The sequence below is a fragment of the Pteropus medius genome, unplaced genomic scaffold (assembly GCF_902729225.1).
Source record: "Pteropus medius unplaced genomic scaffold, Ma_sr-lr_union100, whole genome shotgun sequence".
NCBI lineage: Eukaryota > Metazoa > Chordata > Mammalia > Chiroptera > Pteropodidae > Pteropus > Pteropus medius.
In genome coordinates this window covers 2,091,611-2,110,391 of record NW_024346065.1, presented here as the reverse complement: position 1 = coordinate 2,110,391, position 18,781 = coordinate 2,091,611, and the positions used below count along the sequence as shown (strand labels likewise).

Sequence of the window (18,781 nt, the reverse complement as noted above, 5' to 3'; positions counted from 1 at the left end):
CCATGAATGGCAGAGGATATAAACACAGCAAGAGAAAGCACTCAGTAGCTTTTATTTGAAATATAATTTTACTTTTTATTTTTACAATACAGTGTGCAGTATGACATCTCAAAATAACAGAGTGCAGATACAAGATAACAGAGTACAAAGGAGGATTAACAATAAATGTCAGAAAGGTTACCTTTATTAAGGCTTAAATCCCTGGTTCATATTTTCTACACACATTCACAAAATTACATTCAAATTATTCCTTATCAATACTTATTCCTTAGGCCATGAGAAAAGGAAAAGAAATCCAGACATTTTCATAGAAAGCAAATCTGGATTAGTTTACTAGTCTCTTCCATTTGTTCTGACTTAGAAAATTTAGTAAAGGAAGACATTTCCTTATTTGAACTAACATGTGCATTTCATTAGCTATTGGTATCATTCCTATAAGTGGTTAAGACCTCTCCCCAACTAGGGTCTCCAATCAGAACCACAGAGGGACAGGAAATGGAACTGGCCAGAGCGGCTGGACAGCTAGGTATACAGCAAGGCTTTTGTCCTATTTCCTTTCAAGAAAGTCAGCAACAACTTGGTTTTCACTTTGTTTAGGGACTGTGAATATCAGCACATCCATTTTATCTAGAATTGAGAAAAGTTTGGGACATAAACATTTCTGTCTCTTTACCATTGCTGATGAGGAAAGAACTAAGACTTTACTGACCCCCCAAATATCTTTTGTCACCTTAGACTTCCTAAAGTATGTTACAGCCTGGCATGTGCCTTGGTAGGGGATTTGCTTGATGGCACATGGCCCTAGTCTGCATGCTAGCTCAGAGACTGGCACAATGGAGCCACTTACCAACACTACCTGAGATCTCAGTCTAAGCTAATTCAAACTGCCAACATTTTAGATCTTAGGGTTAAAAATAGTTGTCAGTTATGATACGCAGCTCACAAAACACCACTGTCTAGACTACCTTTCATTCCTGAGAAAGTAAAATGGAAAACTGAAAAATGAAGTCCATACATTCCTTGGTTTTCAATGCTAAAAATCAGTGTGAGCTTTGCATCTTCTGCCATAAGCTTGGAGTGTTTCAGACCTGAAGAGACTACGTGTGGCGTCCCTTCCCTTAACCCAGGAATGTTACCTTCTTCCTAAGGAGCGTTATCTTGAAAATTTCCACATAGGACACACTCCACAGCCAACCTCAAGGCCATGCAAATTTGAATAGAAAAAGGCAACTTATAAACTATCAACATTTGTTCAAATAAAATTATGTGAAAGATACATGACACCAAGACAAACTACTCATTAAAAATAACTGCTTATGTTAAATTAAGTGACAACTCAATATTATTCCAGTGTTTAGCATGAGAACAGGAAATGCTGTAGCTAAAGTCATAAAAATAAAACCAAGACATTCACATTTGAGGTTGGTTGTCACATGTCACGCCATCCCTAAAGGCTTGAAAAGACTACAAATTAACTCCATGCCAGTATGGAAATCCCATTAGCTTAAACACACGATTTAGCAAGCAGTTGAATTCTGGTGATAAGAGGCGGACCTTGTTAGGATAAAAATCTCATTATATGTCCTTAATGCCCCTCCCGCCATATTCTTTTCCTAAAATATTCAAATGACTTTCAGGTCATCTTTTCTGATCTCAAAGTCAATTGTCATAGTATTTCCCTCAGATATAATTTTATTCCAATGCTGAATAAGTGTTATGAATGACCATTATTAAATATTAGTACATAGTACAGCAGCTATATTCATTACAATTCCAGTTTATTACCTATATATCACTCATCAAATTATACTGTGTTCCTATATAAAAAATGCAAAAACTGTCAAATGTCACATCCTCTCATGTATATAAAAAATTATTTGCATCATGAGAAAGTCAACAGTTTATATAAACATCTGCCATTCATAAAAATGTAACTTACACATTCTATTGTACTATGCAGATCAGAGAAAGGAAGCAAGGTTATCAAATCAGTTACGACAATTTAAGAAAAAAATTCAAAAAGTCATATCTTTAATAAGATCAGCATATGTTGTATGTTTCACTAGATCAGTCTGCTGAGTGTGTAGTAAAGTCTGATCCACAGTTTGAGCTAAAAACTTGGTGATTCTAACGGAATGTTTTTCACGAATTAAAAGACATGCACATGAATTCAAGCCTAATAGAATAGTGCCAGACCAGTGGCACCTTAAAATTTTTTTAGGAAAGTATTTATGATGACTAAACCAGTTTTCTAACCAAATATTGTCTTGCCCAGAAGCAAAGTGCCTACCCCTCCCCCCAAATTCTCATGTGGTCATTTAAGTTAACTTAAATAACATCGATATTTATATAACTGTGAGACAGGGACCGTTGTGTACATACACACTTTCTTTATGGAAATTGCGCAGAAAAGATTTAGGTGAAAACAAGGTTTTTACATGGATAAAATGAAACTGCTCTGTTGAAAGCTTCCATTCAGAATCCCCAAATGAGGCAAGACTGGCTAAAGCCAAAGAAAATAAAGACTGCTGTGCACAAATTGCCTAAGGGGACTTTGTTCTCACTAGTTTGAGATCTAAGATCAGGACCACATTGCCTGTCACCTTAGACTCAGTCTTGCTGAAGTATCAGGGCTACCTTTGTCTGGCACTTTGCCGAATCAAGTCCAATCATGCCACAGAATGGATGCTTCCTTCACCTCAGCCAAGTCGATGGCACCCACTGAGGTTCAGTATCAAGTTTGTTAATTAACCTAAGCAATTCCTGGTAGGCTTTATCAAGATCTGAATTCACAATTGCTGTGTCAAAATAGTGGCCGTTGTTCTGTTCCATCTCTCTAGTCTTCTCAATAATTTCTCTCAACTCTTCAGGCTGTAAAAGTAGATAAAAACTGTGAGGTTAACTCCATTCCTTATGAAAATATACGAGTCAGATGGCCAAAGAACAAGAAATAACTACATTGCTTTCCTTCTCTCTCTCAAAATACTCAACCTCAGGAGCCCCCAACCCTGCCACGCCACAGTGATTTCCTTTGCTCTGGTATCTTCAGGACTCACTTTGGGAATCATTTGGGACTCAATATAACCCATTTTTACTGCGATTTAGGTTTTCATATATGTCTTATCTCACCCACAAAACTAAAGGCATCGAGCACAGACTTCCACTTGGAATTCCCTACATTCATTCATTCTTAAACATTTTTGGGTATCATAATCTCTTCCAAAAAATAACATCTTCTGTAAAATAACCTTCTGATTGGAGCAAGGGTGGCAGGACCCCAAAGCACCATCTACTCTTGGCTCTTATAAAAAACCTCTGCTCTTTATATCTGTTGCAGAGTTAGGCAGAGTAAATATTAATGGCAAAGCAAAGGATCAATAGAATGGGTATCTTTCTATGAAAACAATGCAAATCAACCCAAGATTTAAGAATTGAATACAGCTGACCCACGAACAATAGAGGTTTGAACTACATGGGTCCATTAATACAGATTTTTTCAATAAATACCTGTAACTGTTTTCTATCCAAGATTGGGAGTCTGTGCATATGGGGGGCTGACTGTATGCACTGATCTATGCCATTTTATACAGGGGGCTTGAGCACTGCAGAAGGGTTCTAGAACCAATCTCCATGGATACAGAGGGTAGTTAAGTTTTGGGGGAGTCTCAAAGTTATATGTGATTTTTAGCTGCATGGGGGTCAGTGCCTCTAAACTCCCGTTGTCCATCCAAGGGGTGACTGTTTTTGTGTTTTTGGGAAATATTCAGCTTATACATTATATTGTTACTCTGTTTTCAATACACAAAGAAGGTCTTTAAGATGCAAAAAGTATCCTAAGAAGAGTTTGAGAAAGATATAGCTAGAGCAGGCTACTTTAAAATATAGGTAGGGTAAGGGAAACAACTGTTTCGCACAGACAAGCAGGTGGCAAGACTATGTACAAAACTTATCCAGAACCCTGATTATCAGATATGTGTGTTCAATAAAGTGAAACTGCCCCCAAATTATATGTCAATGAAGAGAATTAATTAAACTCAAGTCCAAATGTCTCATATATAAAAGTCACATATTAATACTATATTAGACCCACGATACAAAATATATCATTCAACTGGTTGAACTTCTGTAACAGATGGAAACATATTAAACAAATGGCAGCTGTGGCCTGTCCTCAGGCAGTTTCTTGTGTGTTCTCTAATTTTCATTCTGGAATGTTGTGCATCTGGCTATGTTACACAGAATCCTTTGTTCCCTAGCCAGGGGCTCTACTACACTACTAAAATTGAACACACTGACATTCTTGCTGAAACTTATGTCTACTCAAAGCTCAAGATTATTGAAAGAGCATTCCAGAACTCAAAATAGAATATAAACTTTGTAGTGCTAGAGTTGCAATGTAAATGTTAAGCCCCTCATCTTACATTCACATGAATAACCAATTCACCTAGCTTTTCTTTATCAGATTTAAGGCATTATTTCATCTTTTGCCAAAATGGCTATCAGTTATTTTGTTTTCATTTCCTCTTATTTTTCTAATTATAACTCATGACTAAGAAGAAACAAAATATTTTTGCTCAAAAATTTTGGATTGAAAAAAATTAGCCTATAGGGAAAATTGGCCATATCGGTTTATACCATTCTTGTGCCCCCATTTTAACAGAACAGAGTCTCAGATTCAGAGTACAATCAGGTAACTGATTGTTTACATTCTCTGTCCTGTGAGGAACACCTAGCTAGCACAGTTTCACTGACTTAAAATTGAGGATTTGTTTTTACTCAACACTTTTATTGTGTAGATGATAAAGCACTACTGGAAATACTAAAAAAGATAACAATATAAGTGGAATTAAAAGGCAATCAGATACACCATCCTCTTCCCAACTGCAGAATATACGTCCTTACTGATGTGCATGAAATATGCACTAGAACAGATGCTGAGTCATAAAATAAGGTTCGACAAATTTTGGAAGACTGACATCTTACAGAGTATGTTCTCTGACCACAATGGGACTATAAATCAATAAAATCTTAAAAAAAAAAAAAAATCTCCAAATAGGTGGAAATGTCATACTTCTAAATAACCCACAGGTTAAAAAAGAAAATGACAGGGAATTAGAAAATATTTCTAACAAAATAATAATAAAAAATATAACCTCAAATTTAGTGGGATGCAACTGAGGAACTGGTGAGAGAGACATTTATAGCTTCCTATTAGAAAAGAAAGGTTTAAAAATCATCTAAGTTCTCCTCAGACAGTAGAGCAAGTAAACTAAAGCTGAAGCAATTATAAGGAAAGAATAAAAATAAGATAAGTCAATTAAATAGAAAACAGATCAAAAAAATACAATTAACAAAGACAAATGTCCCCTAAATTCTTTTTCTAAAGTGTTTTGATTACTCCTTTTAATTCATATAAAATTTAAAATCATCTTTTCAACTTAATGGTAAAACCTGCTGGGATTTTTTGGGAAAGTGGTCAAAAAAAGTTAATAACTCAAAGAGCTATAGAATGTAAAACGCCATAAAGTCAGGTGGAACTGCATAAGGAATTTTCACTTCTTTTTCAGAGGAGAAAGGAGTTATATGGAAACTTCTCATTCCCCTCGCCATTCCTCAAGGTCCAAAGTTGAAGGCACGTTATATTGTAGGGCCCATCATAACGTAAGAAAAACCACTTATGCCACTTTTCTTCCAGCCTTAGCAGGACGGAAACACAAGTCCTAAGTGCTATATAAGACTCCATAAAAAAGAATGAAGTAATTTATAATATAGCAGCCTCTCATCCTAGGCAAGTGAATAGGGTTTCATCACTGGACTCAAAACTTTTGTTTCCTTTTACCAACTTTTCTCTAAACCCAAACATGAATTAATAGGATTTGCATCTATGTGCAATGTAGTCCTTCCTTAAGAGAACACAAAAATACATTTAAAAAAAAATCACCTTTTTCCAATCCAAATCATAGATGGAGCTAAAATGTAGAGAAGATATATCCGCATTTCAAGATTGGGAAAAGTGGCCTAGGAAGCAGGACTACCCACTACAGGAGACGACACAGGAATACTTGTGAAATCCTGAGTTCAGAATTTTGTTTTCTTTTCGAGATGAATATAAAAGTGCCTAAAAAAGTATTGGAAAATGTTCTTTCTCACTCCAGCCATCAGAAGCTGTAGACCATGCGGGGGCCAGCCCACCCCCAGCCCAAAGGTCAGGCAAGCTGCAGAGCTCCTCACTCTGCCATCTTTGCTCTGGGATTTTTTTTTTTTTTAAATCGGTAACAGCTTTCTTGATAATATGTTCATTTACAAGTCACTCATTTGAAATGTACAATTCAACAGTTTTTAGTAAAGTCACAGAGTTGGGCAATCAGCATCACAATCAGCTTTAGAACATTTGCATCATCCCTCACCCCAAACCTATACCCATTAACAGCTACTCCTCATTTTCTGCCAACCGCAGTCCTATGCAACCACTAATCTACCACTAATCTACGATAGGTCTCTATAAAAATTTACCTATCCTGGACATTCCATATAGTGGAATCATAGAATATACAGTCTTTTGAGATGGCTTCTTTCACTCATAATGTTTTCAAGGTTCATCCATGTTGTGCCATGTATCAGTATTTCACTTCCTTTTATGACTGTTTTTCTTTTTAATGACTTTTTTTCAAGACATATACAATAGAGCTACAGTAATCAAGATAGTGTGATAATTAGCATAAGTACAGAATAGAGACCAGAAATAATCCACCCCATGTCCCCCACTGCATATTTGGTCAGGTCATTTTTTTATAAAGGTGACAATGGAAGAAAGGATAGTCTTTTTCAAGAAATGATTCTAGAGCAACTCGATATTCATGTATGATTAAAAAACAACACAAAACAAAAAAGCCCCTTTTAGAAAAAAACAGAATAAAACCTTTGCAACCCTAGAGTAAACAAATTCTTTTAGTAGACAAAAATCATTAAACACAAGAAAAATGAAAAAGTGTACTTCATTAAATATTCCTGATCTTCAAAAAACACTATTAAAAAAGAAGATACAAAGACTTTGAGAAAATATTTACATCTATTTTTTACAATTCGGTAAGAAAAAACCCAATTAAAAAAAATAAGATTTGAAACATTTTACCAAAAAACATGCCTAAATGATTACGATGCTATCATTAGTCATCAGGAAAATGCCAATGAAAACCATAACAATACCACTTCACACCTATTAGAACTAAAAAATTGTTACAAACCAACAACAGCATAAGTTGGTAAAGATATGAAACAAATGGAACCAAAGTGGGAACAAAATAGCAAAGTGTTTTAAAAAGTTTGGCAGTTTTTATATAGTTAAACACACTTAGCATTTGATCTGGCAATTCAAGAGAAATGAAAACAAATGTCCACCCAAAGACTATGAACGTTTATGGCAGCTTTAGTCCCACTAGCTAAAAATTAGAAACAATTCAAATGGTTTTAACTGATGAATGGACAAAATTATGATAATATTAAGATCATGGTATATATCACTTAGCCATAAGAAGGTATGAACTAATGTTAGATGCAACATAGATGAATCTCAAAACATTATGCTGATTAAAAGCCAGATGCAGACTTAAACATACTCTATGTTTCTACCTATTAACTTCCAGAACAGACAAATCTGTAGTGACAGAAGGCAGATTAGCAGTTGCCTGGGGAAGAATGAAGGGGTATTAACTTCAAAGGGGCATGAAATTTTTGGAGTGATAAAAATGTTCTAAATCTTGACTGGCATGTTAGTTATACAGGTATACATTTTGCCAAAACTCACTTATGCAACTGAAATGCACGCATTTTATTTATGTAAAGTAACCTCAATAAAGTTAGTATTTTTAAATTAGAAAATCCTAATTAGAAAATCAAGCATAGTATATACTGTAAAACATTTTGGTACTGATTAAGTTCCTACTTTAAAAAAGTATGCATATCTAGACCTCACTCAATTTCGGATGGCTAATTCTGAATAAAGTAATAATAAAGTAGGTAAAAAATTCCATGAGATCATTGCCAGAGACCATCAACCAAAAAAAAAGTTGCTTAACATGTTTTTGAATTGTAGATATGGCCCTTGGCATGATATTGAATCCTTGAAGAATAACCTAACTAAAAAAAGTATGCATATTAGAAAATAGAAAATTAGGCCGAACAAGTAGAATGGAGTCCCCTTTGGTCCTTAAGGTGCATCTGTCTCCTTGAACAGCCATGTTACTTGTTTACCAAATTTTTAGGCTAGTCTACTTAGCCTAAAAATTATGCTCAACATATAGGGTAAGAAAGCCTCTGGTATCTATAGCCTAAGATGTTGAAAAATACTCCTTTCACATACATATAGACTGAATAAGAAATGTAAGTAGACCTAGAGTGAAGAAAGGTATCATGGGAGGAAGGAGAGTTGGTGGCTGTGGTGAACAGTCGAGAACCAAAGAAAAAGAGTACTGTTGTGTTTTTAATGACTTTTAAGAAGCTTTCAAGGGAGAGTGTTATTACTTGTTTTTATGCTTTTAAGAGTACAGCAAATGAGATGACATGAGTTATTCCTCTGTTAAACAGAAATATTTTAAAAATCAGCAAAAACCAAGGAAGAGTATTTGTTACTTTGACATAGCAACTCTTGTGAAAGCTTTTATTTCACCTGTTTAAATAAAAACTCAATGCTTTCTAACTAATGTATCAGTATATTATCATTTACTGGAAAACCATGGCCAGCATCTAAAACAATTTAAAATTTTTTTCCATTTCAGATCAGAGGAGAAGATCAAAGGGAGGAGACAAACAGAACATAAAATTTTAATGAGAAAAAAAGAGGAGAAAAACAAGAGTACTCAGTGTTTGCTACTGCATATGCGGAATATCTGCAGAGAAAAGTGGGTAATCCCTAAGAATCTGGTGAGACTTTGTGTGTGGGGTGTCCCATAATGCCTGTTGGAAATAACATATACTCATATGGAGAAGATTAAGGAAGTGTTAAGGAACACCAAAGCTTACCATACATTTGGGGTAACAACAGGGAATGTGTGAGGAACAACATGAGAAGCCACATTCTTTGGAGAGCTGCCATAGTCTAACCAGAGGCAATACAGCAATTTTTGGGAGAGTGATATGGCAGAGAGAATAATCAGTTTGAAAGCTCAAGCTGATTGTAGCTTTTAAGTATTGTGACATATTAGGCCATGACTGTTTCATGTTTATTTTCAATGGACTAGTACAATGGTATTGTAATGTTACCTTTGGGTTCTTGCCCTCTTTGGCCAGTAATGCCCGAAGTCTTTCTTGTGAAGGAGGTGCAATGAAAATGATATATGGTTTCAAGTCTGAATTCCGGAGAGTCTTTAATGACTAAAAAGAAATTTTGAATCTTTAAAAAAATTTTCAACATTTAACTACTTTCCAACAATATACTTAAAATATAATAATGTCATTAAAAACAAAAAACAAAACAAAACGAAAAAACATTACCTGTATTTCCAAACATCTTTGTAACAAAAAATTCACAATATTTTAAGATCCTACCATTCATTCACTGTAAAAATATACTGTGTACCTATAAAATCACACACCAGACACACACATACACACATACAATACTGGCTTGCTCTTTTTATGTAATGAAATAAAAATGAATGACTCTGAAGGATTACAACTATGTGATGCTATAATACCGTGCTAATAAAATCATATGCAAACTATTATTTTAAAAATACTAAAAATCCATTTTGGAGAAATTAGAAACGAGCAATCACCTTACCATGTACCAGGGTCTAAATGTAAGCAGAATCAAAGAGAAAAACTTCACATACATATACAAAAGAAAAAAATCTGGAAAAGCAAATCCAAGAAAAAGCAGACTCTGTTTGAATTAGGAGATGGTGGTTTTCATCTTGCCTTTGCCATTGCATGACAGTGTTGTCCCTAAACTGAAGCACTCTATCAAAATGGGGATTACAGGGACATGCCCTTTTCTATCTAAAAACATTATTAAGACAATATTGCTTAACTTCTCTAAGTTCTTTGGTAAATCTGCTAGCCCAACAGTATAAAGAACCCTGAAGGAATTTAGTAAAAACATTTATGCTTATCTTAAATATTGTAATTGAAATAGTAGACTAAACTCTTTCGTCTGCTATAAAAAAAATAAACAAAAGCAAAAAAATTGTAACTACAATTTTAAAAGAGGCATTTTAGGCTTAATTCTCTTTCATATACATCTCTTTAATGACCTTTGCAGTAGATTCCAGTACATTTAAGGAAATTTTATGTTGAAGCTATCTAGTTTACAAGTTTTCCACAATACAATCTTAAAAATCCTAAATTTCTAAATTTTACTTTTTAATGAAAATCTAAGAAGCAATTGTTACTGATTTTTCAAGTTTTTGCTTAGTCTGCAAAATAATAAAAACCAATGTAGGTTTCATCATTTAATACCACTATTCACTATGATACCTACTCATACTTGAACTATGGCATTTAAAACCATAAAAATGACCTCTATTCTAATTTTTCTCAGATCAGAATCAGAAAAGAGAAATTCTTTTATAACTTCTAAAATATTTTAAGCCCTATGAGTACTACAGTTACTGTATTTTCAGCTTCAGAAAATATGTACGTATATATATAAGATTATGTATGTATTTTACTCTCTGAGGAAACTGAAAGAGATTTAGCAACCTGTCTGATTTCACATGGGGAACCAGTGGGAAAAAACTGTATGAGAACTTAATTAGGTACTGTAGTTCTTATACCAGAATTTAGTTTCCACTAAAATACTCTGCAGAAGATGCCTTCAAATTCAACACCCTAAACCAAAACAGCTTTACCTGTGCACGAAGACTTAAAAGACATATTTTCCCAGAGTTGATCACTTGCCGTACAGAATCTACGCTGGTTCCATACAAATTTTTCTCAAATTCACCATGTTCAATGAACTTCCCGGCTGCTATGTCTGCCTCGAATGCTTGCCGTGAGACAAAGTGGTAATCTCTACCAGCTACTTCGTGGTCTCGCCTATTCCGAGTTGTATCTAGGCAATCAAAATTAGGTAAAAAGAATGGGCAGGGATCAGGGTAAGAAAGGGTATAATTCTGCTAGTCAGAAAAAATTTTATTTTATAACACAGATAATAAAATAATGAATTGGGGAAATTTAAGAGCCCACGTGTTTAACATTGACTGGTTTTATTTCTAGATAGACTGAGAAATGAACAAAAATGTTTTTAGTATTTAATAATAGTTGCATTTAATTATCTTAAGACATTTTATGTTTACACTTTAAATTGCTTCATCTCGCATTTAAAACACTACCACTCATCTTTTCTTGAAGTTTATTTCCATTAGATTAGGTACTCTATAATTTTTAAACAGAACTTCTGTGTTCAGAGATTATGTCTAAATTTCTATTTTCTGTGTTGGTTTAAAAAACCATAAGCTGATCCAAATTGACCAGGAAATTGTAAAACCCCAAAGGAAATTCATATAGAAAGTAATTAGTACCATATTCTCAGGAGAAACTGAAATTTCTCAAGAATGACTATCTTTAGTAAGAAATTCTCAAAAGAGGTGGTTAAAACAAAGTTCCTCTTTCCTGACAACATTTTTGTTTTTATGAAACAAATAAAAAATTTCCCCAGACAGTTAGGTTCTAAGGTGATTAATCGAAAAGCACAGGAAAATGAAAAGCACATTCAAACTTACGAGGAACTGCAGATGCAAAGCGGTCTTTTTCTTTGTTCATGAGCCTCTGACGCAATTCGTTCTGGCCACAGTTCTGTGGACCAATCAAAATGATAGGTCTTTTCCTATTTGCTGGCTGATGATAAAGTGACATTTCCTCGTAAGTTAAGATTTCTTCATTGTCATAGTCTTTAGAAAAAAAGAAAAAGTTAAGTCCCTCAGACAAAATTATTGCTATGCAATAAACACATACTTGTAGATCACCTAAAAAATTTGAAAAGCACAATTTATTATTAAAAATGCTTAACTTTCTGGATCAACATGGTATTGAGTGTTTTCCTATGTCATATCCTTGCCAGGACATTATGAAGATAAATCAGGCAATATATTAATCCTTCTAAAAAAGTGTATTGCTTCTCTTGTTTCACACTGTTTAAATGTTTGATATAATGTAACTACACTGATTCTCATATAAAATAGCTCGTTTGTAGCCAATATTTTGACAGAGGGTTATGCACCAGAGGATAAACTAACGAGAATAATACCTATCATTTTGTAAAATGGGAATACTAAAACTTAAAGAGGACTGGTTTAAGGATCAGACAAATGTACATGGCTGAGCACAATATACCGGATATAGACAAACATTCACAAATGCTATAACTAGTATTATCAGAGAAAGCTGGAATACTTTTCAGTGATCATAGAGCTTGATGACAGGTCATATCTGTGCTATTCACACTTCTTGCATTTATGTTTACTTTATTCTGGAATACTAATACGAATACTAACCTGAGGTCATGATTCAAGAAGTATAAATTATGCTAGGTGGGTAACATTCCTAAAGCCCTTGATCCAGATGAAATCAGAGCTGTCAAGTGGTAAATAAAGGCAGAGAACTAGCAGCCCTGCCATCTTCTCACTCATACTACTTCATCTGATTGGGAAAGAGCATCAGATGTGTAGTCAGACTCTCTCAGCTTTAAGTTCCATGGGAGCAGGGAACCATCTTAGTATTGCCAGTGCTTAGCACAGAGTAGATTAGAAACTCAAACTGTATCTGTTTAAATTTCAGCTCAACCACATATTAGCTGTAAGAACTTAAGCAGGTCACTCTAATATCTGAACCAGAATTTATTAATCTGTGGTTGCAAGAAATTTATTGTGAGAACTAAATGGATGTAGGTATCTAAGGCATATAGTTACTGCCCCTAAAATAGAAGTTACTGAGTTATTATTAATAAAAATATTAATTATGATGACATCATTATGAACAGAAATGTAATTCCTTCCCTTCTCCGAATGCTTTTCCCTCTGAAAAATCTGAGTTCCTTCTTCTAACATGTACAAACTGTGGCAGCATTATGATTTACAGACTTAGTTTATATATATGTAAACTTCAGATTTTCAAGTTTTCTCTAGTATAATTGCTATCAGAGCTGAATCAGCTAATTTTAGTGTGTTTCAAAAGATGAAGAAAAAGAGATATTGATTACTTACCCGAGTATAGAGGAAAGCATTAAAAATTCAATAAATCTTCTTAGTTATATAGTATATCAATTACCATTAAGGATGTTTACTTTGGAAAAAAATTTTTATTAACGGAGATGGAATCTCAGATTTAATTTTACATAACGTTGTATTTTCATCATTTTAATTTATGCTGCTTAAAAAAATTCAAGGTGTTAAGAGAATAAGCCTTATAATAAGAGGTTAAGGATTGCCTTTATTATTTGGTTTGTTTCTAACATGAACAAAAGCAGGAGTAGCAAATTCTAATGCCTATAAGGACCAACCAAGAAGGCACTAAAAGCAATAAATCAGGTTGGGTTTATAAAAAATTAGATGTGGTGGAGACTGTGGAACTAAGAAAGTAGGTGCCCGAAATAAAGGCAACAGCCATCACTCAGGTCCAGCAGACTGTTGCCTCTTGGGATATGAGCCAAGTGTTATTAGAACTTATGATTTTAAGAGAAGCTACAACTTAAAAAATTTGAATCTTAGCAATAAATTAAAACAAAACAAAAAACTCTTCTTGTACCTGAATCAACCAGCAGCTAGTAGGCTATCTGGAATGGGCTGCCTCAGTGACAGGAGTTATTGTAGACAAATTATTCATTATTTACTTAAAATACAGCTACATTGTTAGAACTTATTAGAAGTATGTATTAATTTCACAAAGAGTTTATACAGAAAAGAATTAGAGAAATTTCTATTCAATTTCCTCAAAATTAGAGGAATATTAACACTATATATAGATACTTTTAGTTTTTATATTAAATTTTCTCAGAATTCAAAGCACTGCATTACTCATAGGATTCCAAAAGAAAATAATTTCTGCTACATGCTTTTCTTAAGAACATTTGTCACATTAAGAGGCAAAACCAGAACCAAAACTCCCTGAAAATATCAGTTTAATTTCTTTCAAGTGTTAGATAGTGGACCTGTTTTAGTTATAAATCCAGCTATCTCTGAGAGTAGAACTTACCATCATTTTTATTGGCATTATATAAAACCTTTTTTCTCTTCTTTTTATTCTTCTTTGCACACCACAGTTTTCCTGTTGAATAATCATAAACATAACTATAAATTTGGTATTTGTTTCCTTGAACAAAGCTACGTTTTTCAACTGAAGAACTCAAATAGCTTTTAATTTAAATTTATAAACATTTATTATATTGTTCATAGAAAATTTTTTTTCAGGGAAGTATTTATAATTTTCCATTAATCTTGCATTATAGACAATCTTTAATACCTAAATCTTGCCTTTCTTTACAGCTCTAAGATAATATTTTGCCTCCCACATCACCCTTGCCATGAATACATCTTTTTTTGACAGTTCTAATACATAAATATAAACATGATTCCAAATGGAGAACTAAGAAACCTCTCATTAATGTCAAATAAAAGTGTCCAACCTGATTTTTCTGGCTCCTTATCTTCTTCTATGGTTTGTTTCATGGCTTCCCTTTGCTGCTGAAAGCTTTTCCCTTAACAGCAGAAAGGAAAAAGAGTAAAATATTTAAGACAAAAGAAAAGCAGTATTTGTTTTTAAATCAAGGGAAAACACCCAAAGTAACTCTTCATTCATATTTTGTTCTAATTCTTTCTGCCACCTATGAGTTTGTCAGCTATGAGTATAAGCCTCCAAATGTTTAAAGTATTAAGTTTCAATCTCATTCTCAACCAATCCTAGGACATTACTAGAATATACCACCTGTTAGGAAAGATTAATAAACCAGTGTTAGAAAATTTAATAGTTCAATTTTTACAAATCTTTTATTGAACATTTACAATGTGGAAAGTACTATGCTGGATCTTACAATAGTTCTGATCATTTAGAATTATCTGAAATCAAGCAAATTCATTCCAGGAGTTAAGTTTCCAAAATAATACATGAACATGCATCGTTTTTGATTCCAAGACACCACTCAACATATTCCCTTGCATTTATATATTCCCAACCCCTCCATGTATGTACATGTTTTAATGATTTTTTATTTCCACTTTTAAGCTACCAATGATACAAATATATGAAAAACATTATGTTTTTCCTCTCAGGATTAAGCTTTCAATGTCTGTGACCCTCATCTTCTTTTCAGACATCTACTTAAAATCAAATGTATTTTTTCTGAAGGATACAGTGGTTTTACTCAGAAAATTCTGGATTAGAGTTCTACTTTATATTTAAGTCTTATATCTAATTCTTTCCATTTCAAGCCAGGAATTCTTAAAAATCAATAAGTAATTTCCATCTATACTGGGATAATCTGTAGAACATACTGTATTTCATAAGAGCTTACAAGTAAAAACATTAATATTGAGTTTGACACACATAAGAAGCATTAAAGGAAACTACCAGGTTATCTCTAGAAGCTATACAGATTGCATTCCTAATGAAACAACTATGACCAGAGGGAAAATTTTAAGAGCATTAAAATTAAAAAATAAGTATTTGTCTTTAATGGATTTTTAAAAAATAACAAAATAATTTTAATCATTTACATATTAAAATGTTTAAAAACATTACAGTGTTACACTTCTATGGCACATTTTTATATGTAGACTGTTCCTGAAACAGAAGTGGACATTAATACAAGATGACCTCTCAAAAATCCTTTGAACAGAAAACCATTAACACAAACTAAGGTGGGTCCATTTATTTGTCCTATAAAAAGACTTGCAAATAGTATCTTTCAAATCTCCTTGACTCATCTATATACTTTCAGAAACTCAACATAATAAGTCAATAAACACCAGTTCTAAATATGGGCTAAGGCTGGCATGGTAAGAAGATATCAAATTGATTTTTGGCAGAAGCACTGAGTAGAGAACCATGATGGCTGCTTATAATACCCTAGGATTCTAGAGGAATATCCTGTAACTGTTACTGTGAAGAACCAAGGGTGTAGCATCACTCTCTAAACTTACTATAAGCAGCTCATTTCTCCTTCCTTGAAATATGACTAAGTATAAACAATATTTGTTTCTAGCTTTTGGGTTTAAAAGCAGATACTTGTGGCTGTGACCTTATTATACACATAAATAAAAAACAAACATAAATATTATATTATCATATCATAATTTCACTCTAAAGCCCAACAAATTGGTCACTATTATATTCAAGATACTTAGGCTACAGATATAACATAAAAACCCAATTGCATGAAAAAGTAATTACATCATCTTTTTAAAAAGGCATGAAAAAGTGAGTTTTTCTCTGTGAAGGCTTATGTTATAAATATTCTTTTAACTATGTACTTTCTGCTATCTTGTCCCTACCTGGAACAAGCCCAGCCAGAGGCTGATTATCTTCGTCCCCTTCCCTATAGGCTTGCCACCAATTTGGATCTTCTTGACTGATCACATGAAGTATATCTCCCTTTTGAAAAGACAGACCTAACTCACGACATGGAACGTAAGGGTCATCTGAGGGGTCATAGTCGAAATGAGCTTTTACGTGGATCTAAAAGATAAAAAGGGTAAAATAAAAACAACAATAATAATGAAATGGCAACACAAAATACTTAGCATAAATATAATTAAAATGTTATAATTTTTCATTAGTACAAAGAAGGAGGTTTAGTTAGGTAAACAGTATTTGGAGAACTGTATTTTCTCAGGCTTATGTTTTCTTTAATTAAGTTCATCTCTGTTGATTGCAAACATGTACAAGAGTATGCAAAACACTGTACTCGTTAGCTGCTAACAAACTGAAGTGCTAAGGTGCCTCAAAGGCTTAAGAGAAGCAGAAAGAATGTAATAAAACCCCCCACCTCCTCTCTCAATTCCTGATCTGTGTAAATAATAATTCTGCAACAAGGTATGCTATTTCTAAACTATGACTACCACCAAAGGCAGACTTTAACCTGGCATCTGTCATCTAAGCTGGTGAGTGTCAGTTTCCCTGTGCCTCCATCCCTTCTTGACCACACTGTCAGAGTGAATGTGCCTTAATCTCTTTCAGTGTTTCTTCTAAAGGAATGTGTTTAGGTTCATAAACAATCACACCTCAGTTTAGGTTTATAAACAACCACACCCCAAACTGCTAAAATTTTCTAGATCAAGGTTAAAATCTATACACAGGCTTTGAAATACTACTAGTGGTACAAGTTAAAATTTTTTACTAACAATGTTTGCATATCAGAAAACTGTTATGCTTTTAGCATTAAAGGTCAGAATTCACATAAACCTTATTGAAAGCCAAGTCATTTCCTATGCGATTTCCTCCAATATACCTCTCCAAGATATAACAAAGTATTCTTTCTTCTAAGGAGGAATGAAGGAAGAAATATTCTCTTTAATGTCTCCATTTGTAATTTTTACCCAACTTGGGCAAATGGCATTTCCAAAATCTGTAAAAAGTCAACTTTCATCTAACGAATCCAAATCTCCATGCAATGAATGTTTCTGCCCCATGTAGGTTAAATTTTAGGTTTCGGCTCAATGAGCAATTGATTGACAGCATTAAGAATTTTATAATTCTAAGCCCTTTTCTATTCAAGTATTATTTGGCTTTCCTTAAGTCTTTTACCTTCACCATAATTGAGGCCATCTATTATAAACCAGTCTGCCTCAAAAATTGTTTTATAAGACAGTACCTTTTTTCAGCTCCTGAAACACTTAAAAAATAGTGTAATCAATGATGGACTATATGATATTTGATAAAATACTTTCTAAGTGATAAAGATATACACATAATAGAGGGAGATATATAGATCTCTCTCCATTATAAGGCATAATAACCAAGAATTTTCATGAAAGCAACAGCCTTTTTCAGAAATTTTGCATGAGGGTGTTATTACACCCTCAAGAAGATGAAAAATATTCTTTTAATTTCAGAAAAATACGGTAATTTCAGTAATACAGAAGTTTACTAACTTCTGTAAATAGGAAATAAGGATATCTAAATCCCAATATACAAACGGCAACATTGAGGTAAAGTGATCGATCCATTTAAAAATGTAGAACTTAAATGCTAGTCTGCTTTTTTGAGGTAGCTTTTCATTGATATATTATATAAGTTCAAATAGTACAAAAAACCTAAGTGTAAACCTCAATGAATTTTCACAAATGAAAGACACTTGTGTAGCCAGAACCCAAATCTAGAACCAGAATATCACTAGTGCCTCAGAAGTTCCACCCTCATGTCTCTTTCAGTCGCTAACCTTCCTACTCCCTCCAAGGGTAAACAGCATCCTGATTTTTAGAAGCATTGATTAGTTTCCCCTGTACTTTACTTCATTTAAATGGAATCACATCGTACATACTTTTGGATTAAATACAGTTAAGATACCCCATTCAGTTTGACAGTGTTCCGCTGCATTCCAACTACAGTGTCTGAAAGAGCCTTGTTTTTAATATGAAAAGTTTTGATTAAAATCTTGAAAACTTTGTTAAAACCAAAAATGAATTTTAGAAAGTTATGCAAGGTAGTAGCAATCGAAACAGGTGAGATACTGGGTACAAATATTAAACATACAATTTTATAATCTTCGCATGAGATGTCTCAAATGTGTAGAATGATCAAAAAAACCTCTCAAGCATCATCTCTGTCAAATCCTTCCTAAATTGTTGCCTTT

General features: G+C 33.5%; 1 protein-coding gene across 6 annotated transcripts in view; it reads right to left on the bottom strand.

Moving 5' to 3' along the window:
* Nucleotides 1-35: 35 nt before the first annotated feature.
* Nucleotides 36-18,781, bottom strand: part of PALS1 (protein associated with LIN7 1, MAGUK p55 family member) — a 72,172-nt gene continuing 53,426 nt past the window's right edge. For all 6 annotated transcript variants that reach the window (XM_039875264.1, XM_039875266.1, XM_039875268.1 and 3 more), the window contains 7 exons: nt 16,482-16,665; nt 14,618-14,689; nt 14,188-14,259; nt 11,721-11,888; nt 10,848-11,050; nt 9,259-9,369; nt 36-2,871 (listed from right to left, as the gene is read on the bottom strand). In XM_039875264.1, coding sequence (XP_039731198.1) covers nt 2,695-2,871; nt 9,259-9,369; nt 10,848-11,050; nt 11,721-11,888; nt 14,188-14,259; nt 14,618-14,689; nt 16,482-16,665 — 987 coding nt within the window. In that variant the 3' untranslated portion in view covers nt 36-2,694. The remainder of the gene's footprint in view (nt 2,872-9,258; nt 9,370-10,847; nt 11,051-11,720; nt 11,889-14,187; nt 14,260-14,617; nt 14,690-16,481; nt 16,666-18,781) is intronic.